Source organism: Crocuta crocuta, unplaced genomic scaffold (genome assembly GCF_008692635.1).
Source record: "Crocuta crocuta isolate KB4526 unplaced genomic scaffold, BGI_CrCroc_1.0 scaffold334, whole genome shotgun sequence".
Classification (NCBI taxonomy): domain Eukaryota; kingdom Metazoa; phylum Chordata; class Mammalia; order Carnivora; family Hyaenidae; genus Crocuta; species Crocuta crocuta.
Genome location: NW_027533260.1, coordinates 4496892 through 4503477, shown reverse-complemented (window position 1 = coordinate 4503477; position 6586 = coordinate 4496892). Strand labels below are relative to the sequence as shown.

Below are 6586 nucleotides of genomic sequence, written 5' to 3'. Positions count from 1 at the left end.
GGAGGCAGGGGAGCAAGCCAAGGACGCCCCGGGACGCGCGGCTGGAGGCACATCCCCGCCGCCCCCTACCCCCTACCCGACTGCGGGCGACGGGGGGGTTCCCCAAGTCCCCGGCGGCCCCGCCCCTCTAGCCTGGAGTGACTTCGGGGTCATGATCCCCACTTTCTTGCTGTCCCGGGTTCCCTTTCCCACCTGGTCGGGGTCCCCACGGAATTGGGGGTGCTTGTGTTCGAGCAGTTCCCGGGCTTCTACGAAAGGCATTCTCCCTCCATATACCGACCCTACTAGCCTCCGAATTCCCAGAATTGACGTTGTTCCTTGCAACCGGATCCCTGGGACCTTAGGGCATATGGGGTACCCCCAAACAGACATAGGGAGGCCCTCGGAATGGGAAGTCAGATGCTGAGTTCAAGAGAAGAGAGACCCCCCTGTACTTGGATGCTCCCTGGCAATCTTGGGAACCTTGGGTTCCCTAGAAATAAGCAGGAGGGGGGATCTCCCTTCAGAGGCTCCCTGGGAACCTTCCCAGGGACCTTTTGGTAAAGGTAGAGGCAGGCCTTTTAATAACAAGGAAACAGCCCGACCCACTTCCCAAAGCCGAGCCCCTTTCTCGCTCCTCCACCCCTGCTCAGTGCCCGTGACCGTGGCACTGCCTTATTTAGGGACTCCCCATGGAGGGTGCTGCGCCTGATTCTGTGCAAGCAAGAAGTGCTCAGCTGGGTCCTCCCGGCCAGAGGGTAGGTTTCTGTGTTCACCTCCCAGCAGGTGCAGATCTGCCGCAAGCTCTGGGTCCGCTGCCCGGGGGGGTCTATCTGGCCGTGTTTTCGCGGGACCCCGGAAAATCTTGCAGGCCCTCGGTCTCCCTTCCTTGTCCAATCTGAAACCTCCAGGAAGCCTCACCCCCTCCCCTCCTCCCTGGCTTCACAGGTCTGATTGGATCTGTCCANCATGTTCTATTCCAGTCTCTGGCTCTGGGCCTGCCAGGGAACTCCGTCCCACCCCTTCTGGCCCAGCCTCAGCCCAGCCCCTCCCAGCGCCCCCTCCTGGCTGGTTGGGGGCCCCTCTTGGCTGAGCTGGGGTGTTCCCCCCCCCACCAAGGCCAACCCTTTCCTGTGGTGTCATCCCAGTGCTGCGCGCCACCCACTCATAACTCGCACCCGGATCCTGGCCATGCTCGTCCCCTCCTGCACCCCCAGGATGGCCCTTGGGCCAAAGGGGGCCTAGGTGATGGTGAGTGGGCCCCCATTCCTCATCACCCCCTTCCCTTCCTCCAGCTCAGGCTTACCACCATCCCACCCCGGGAAGGGATGCTCTTGGGAAGTTCCGGATGGCTATAAGGGCCCCGCGTGTCCCCCAGATCAGGGGGTTCCTGGAGAAGATAGGACTTTGGGTACAGGCACCCCGCTGAATTACCACCTCCTTGGGAATGAGCAGAGGCAGAGGCAGAGAGGCTCCTCCTGACTGCCCCCACCCCGGGTCCCTTCTCCAACCCAAACCCTGCCCCTGTCCTCATGGTGCCAGATACAACCAAAGCCCCCCTAGAGCCTCTTCACTTTTTGCAAGGCCCCTGATCCCCAACTCAGTGTCAGAAGAGGGAAGGCCAAGGGCAGCCCTGAGCGGGTACAGGGTCTCCCTACTTTCGCCATGCCTTTGCTCTCGGGCGGCAAGTTCTTCAGAGGTGGGCTTCTCCCTCTCTTGGTTGTGCTGTGGGGGGGGCACTGGGCCCCAGCCCCCATTCCCAGGCCTCACCCTGGGGCCTCCAGGCCCTGGCCCCACCCCCTGTTCTCTGCTGGAACACAGAGGAAGGGTGGCCGGGTTCCAGCTGCACGTCCCGAGCCGGGCAGAGTGCCAGGGGGCTGGACCAGGGCTGGGCATGGGGCCCGCTGGGGAAATCCGGAGGCAGCAGAGGTGGGACACTGGGAAGGGATGGAGGCCACGGGGCCAAGGAGGGGAGGGGCGGGGGGCCCTGGTGGCGGGGGGACATGCCCTCCAAGCCATGGCATCGAAGAGCATAGGCCCCACAGTCAGGTTCCGATCCCCGCTCATCTACTTCCTGGATGTGCGGCCCTGTGTCAATGACTGCCTCCCTGAGCCTCAGTCACATATCCTGGAAGATGGGGGGTCCTACCTCCCCTTCCCTGCACTACATCGAGATGAGCAGCGAGGGACCCCATCTTGGGGCAGGATACCCCCTAGGTGTGCGATAAACCGTGTTCAAGGCAGGCTGTGTTCTGGGTAGAAGTAGATGCCTGGTGGAAAGACATGTGCCCAACATAGTTGCACTCGGTGCAGGGTGCAGATTACCAGCCCGGTTACCTGGACCGGGGAGGCCACAGCTCAGAGCCTCAGTTTCAGGCCTGTAAAACGGAGGTCGCTTTTCCTTCCCATGAGAGGATCTAATGGGGTCTCTAGCTCCTTTGGGGGGGTTCACTACCGCAAAACTATCATTATTATTACTGTCATGATTGTTTAGTCTACTTCCCAAGGCGCTGGTGTAAGAGTCACGTGTGTAATCACACACACACACACACGCACACACACACACACACACACTACCCCACAGGCCTCTCCGATGTGCAAGAGGCCCCTAAGCCTTCCATTCCTGATGTCGGCCAAGAAGGCATAACAGCAACCTTTTCCCGGCACTCACCGACCGCCAGGCCCCGTTCTAAGTCCTTGCCGTATAGCAATTCGTTTCATCTTTAAAACAACCCTGTGAGGTTGTGTCGTGATGCTCGGGGAAGCACAGCTTCCAAAGTTGCACAGCTAGTAAGGAGCGGAGTCCTGAACCTGAGGGACCAGCCCCTACTCTGTTTAAGGAAAGGCCAAACAGGTCCCTACTCCGTTTAACGAAAGGCGGGAGACCCAGGCCCGGAGACTCTCGGCTCTGAAGCCAGTGAGAGGCCCACACTTCCTGTCAGAACATCCGGAGGACAGCCGAGCTGGGAACTAGAAGGAGGGTCCCACTGCAGCCACCAGCTGGCTCCTTCTATGGAGGGAGAAGTCGGCCACAGGCGGGATTACAGAGCCCAGCTGCCCGGGAGGTGGGGGGCCGGCCCCACCCCCATTCCTCTTCCCAGGCCTGCTTCCCTCTGTCTGGGCCCCTAGCTCTGGGAGGCCCGCCCACCCCCACCCTCTGGGCAGGAAGACAAACAGGGCTGGAACAGAACAGGACAGGACGGAATGTCCTCTGGGCAGAGCGGGACTGGAGGCCCCGGCCTCCCACCAGCAGGGAGGGAGGGGAGGGGAGGGGAGGGGAGGGAGGGCTTGCTGGCCGCCTCCACCCCTCCACCCAGCCTGCCCCCTTCTGTGCCTCCCACTGGCTGCAGTGAGTTTTTTCCCCTCTGCAGCCTGACGGACAGTCCCCTCCTCTCTCCCCATCCGGGGCTGTGAGTGGGGCTTCAGGTCTCCCGCTTGGGCGCGAGGTTGATGCCATCCCCAGGAGTGGCCTCTGGGTTTCGGAAGGGACAGCCTCCCCTCTGAGAGTTAGCTCTGCTTCCCTGGGCTGGGTCACCAGGAAGGAGTCGGAGCGTGAAGGCACTGGAACGTCACTGCCTCAGTTCAAATCCCGGCTCTGCCAGTTACTGGCTTTGTGACTTTTGGGGCAAAGGACTTTCCCTGTAAGAGTCCCCGTTTCTGCCCTGTGACGTGGAGGTTTAAAGTGCCTCCTGGAATTGAATGAGTACACATAGGCAGAGCACTTCGAACAGTGCCAGACACATACGTGTTTAGCAAATTATAGCCGCTTATTAATGGTTTTTCAGTATTATAAGTACAGAGAAGATTAGGGGCACCTGGGTGGCTCAGTCGCTTAAGCATCAGACTCCTGATCTCAGCTCAGGTCTTGATCTCAAGATCGTGAGTTCAAGCCCTGCACTGGCCCTAGCCTACTTTAAAAAAATTGTAGATATAGGGGCCTCTGGGTGGTTCAGTCAGTTAAGCGTCTGACTTCAACTCAGATCATGATCTCACCGTTCGTGAGATCAATATATATATGTGCGTGCGTGTGTATTCAGAGAGGAAGAAAATTATATATACTATATATAATATACTCTCTCTATATATTTTTTCAAAAGCCACGGAGTTTGGATTTGGGCATTTAAGACAGTGGCAGTAATGGGGAGAAGCACTAACCTGGAGATAAATTCAGAGCCACAGAACAGAGACTGAAGAGTTCAGGCCCACCATTGCTCAAGCCTGGCTTCCCTCCTGAGGGGCAAGCACTGTGCCTCGGTTTTCTCATCTGTTCAATGGGGATAACGTTACTGCCTCCTTGCTGGGGTTGTCTGAGCTCCGAGTGGGTTAATGTCTTTTACCTACTTGCACAGGCACTGACAGTAAATGCTAGATCAGTGGCGGATATTTCTGCCAAAACACTCATGCGTCTTCCCCGCAGCCCCACATGCAGAAGTCAGGGATTTGAAGTGGATTAAAGGGCAGGGGTGAGTGGTTAGCGGCTGGCTCCACAGAGCACTGGCGTTGGATTGCTGTCACATCGGCAGGGCCCCCGTGGTGGGTGGGTGGACTTTGAGATCTGTGTTCTAAGCGTCAGAGGATTCAGCTCAGCTGAGAAGGGGAAAGGGCAGGAGAGGGGGTTCTGGGAGGCTGTAGGGTAGGGGGCCTGGAGGCTGCTGACTTCATGTTCCCTCCCTTCCCTGGCTGGGGGCCAGCTCGGCCGGCCCCCTCCCAGCAGGAGGCCGCCCTGTCCCCCAGGCGTCCCAAGCCCGGGGAATAAACAGCAGATAAGTCAGGGAGGGGACAGCGGCCCTAGGCACGCCTCGGAGAGAAGCAAGGCGCTGGGGACAGCAAGCGCTGGCGCGGGGACAGATAAAACCCGCGGCCGGGAGCTGCCCCGGAGTAGAACCCTCGCGGCCCCTGGAGAGCTCCGGGAGCTCGCCCGGGCCACACGGCGAGCCCTGCCCGGTCGCGGCCCTGCCCTCCGTGAGCCCCGGGCCCCGTGTGGCAGCGCCCCGCGTGCATGTCCCATCCGACTCTCTCCCTTCCGGGGGCGCCGCCAGTGACCGCCGCCGATGCCCGCAGGTCGAGCACCGAGCTGCGCAAGGAGAAGTCCCGGGATGCGGCCCGCAGCCGGCGCAGCCAGGAGACCGAGGTGCTGTACCAGCTGGCGCACACGCTGCCCTTCGCGCGCGGGGTCAGCGCCCACCTGGACAAGGCTTCCATCATGCGCCTCACCATCAGCTACCTGCGCATGCACCGCCTCTGCGCCGCAGGTGAGCCCCGCCCCCGGGAAGTCCCACCTCGGCAAGGCCCCGCCCCCTGACCGCCGCATCCCCGGGAGGCCCCGCCCTCTCCGTGGTCGGTGGCGCGTGAGGCCCCGCCCCTTGGGAAGTGCGCCCCTGGGAAGCTCCACCTCCTTCGAGTTGGAACTCCTTAAGCCCTAGGAGGTCAGCTCTCTCCCTTAGGTGCGTCAGCCCTTAGGATTCGGGAGACGTTGCAACAAATATCCCCGGGAGGCTTAGCTGCCCGATTTTTAACGACTGCTTGAGAGAGTCTCCTCCCCAGCTCCTTAAGGTCCATCGCCCCTCCGCTTAGTCTAAGCCATCCCCTAGGATTCCCACCCAGTTGGAATTCTACCCTGCAAGAGGCTTGCGCGCGCGCGCGCGCACACACACACACACTTTGGAATCCTCAGGACTTTATTTATGAGGAACGGGCAGCCATCCTCTGGCAGGCTCTGCCCACAAGACTTCCCTGCCCCACAGAAGTTTATTTCTCTGGGAGGCACTGCCCCCTTAGAATTCTGTCACCCGGGAATCCTTGCTTCTTTAGAATTCTGTCCATCTAGAAGGTCCTGCCCCCAGAATTCTGAACCCCTGGGAGACTCGGCCCCGTTAGGATTCTGACACCCTCTAGCTCCTGGCCCCTTAAAGTTTGATCTCCTGGGAATCCCGTCTTTTTAGAATTCTGCCCTCGTAGGAAGCCTACCCCCTTAGAATTCTATTCCCTTGGGAGACCCCCACCGCCTTAGAATCCTGTGCCCCTGGAAAGCCCCGCCCCCTTAGGGTTACAATCCTTGGTGGCCCCGCCCTCTTCCTTGGGATTCCAAGGCGCTGGCATATGTTTCTTGCCCACCGGGGGGCACCTAGATTCTTCTGAGTGAGGGAAGGCAGAGGGAGGCTAGCCAGGGCGGACCCATGGCTGACTAGAGACACCCCATCCACCCTGGCCCCGATACCAGGGGAGTGGAACCAGGTGGGAGCAGGGGGCGAAGCTCTGGATGCCTGTTACCTGAAGGCCCTGGAGGGCTTCGTCATGGTGCTCACTGCCGAGGGAGACATGGCTTACCTGTCGGAGAATGTCAGCAAACACCTGGGCCTCAGTCAGGTGAGAGGAGCTGCCTGCTTTGTGCCTGGCCCTGGGCAGGTGACGCCGGGATCCGGAGGTGACCGAGACTGCCCTAGCCCTGCCTTTACGGGGCTCACCGTACAGAGAGGAGGCAGACGTGTCACCAGACGGAAGACGCAGGATGATCAGGGCTGGGCTGGGGCAGCCTAGGGGGCTGTGTGAGCCAGGGAAGGCGGCGGGGGGTGGGGTGGGGGGCCACCTGAGCCAGCCTCAGCGGGGA

General features: G+C 60.5%; 1 protein-coding gene across 1 annotated transcript in view; it reads left to right on the top strand.

The window, feature by feature from the left end:
• The first annotated feature begins 4639 nt into the window (after positions 1–4639).
• Positions 4640–6586, top strand: part of HIF3A (hypoxia inducible factor 3 subunit alpha) — a 26595-nt gene continuing 24648 nt past the window's right edge. Inside the window, 4 exon segments of the mRNA XM_077747193.1 lie at positions 4640–4766; positions 4769–4947; positions 4949–5231; positions 6200–6345. Coding sequence (XP_077603319.1) covers positions 4640–4766; positions 4769–4947; positions 4949–5231; positions 6200–6345 — 735 coding nt within the window.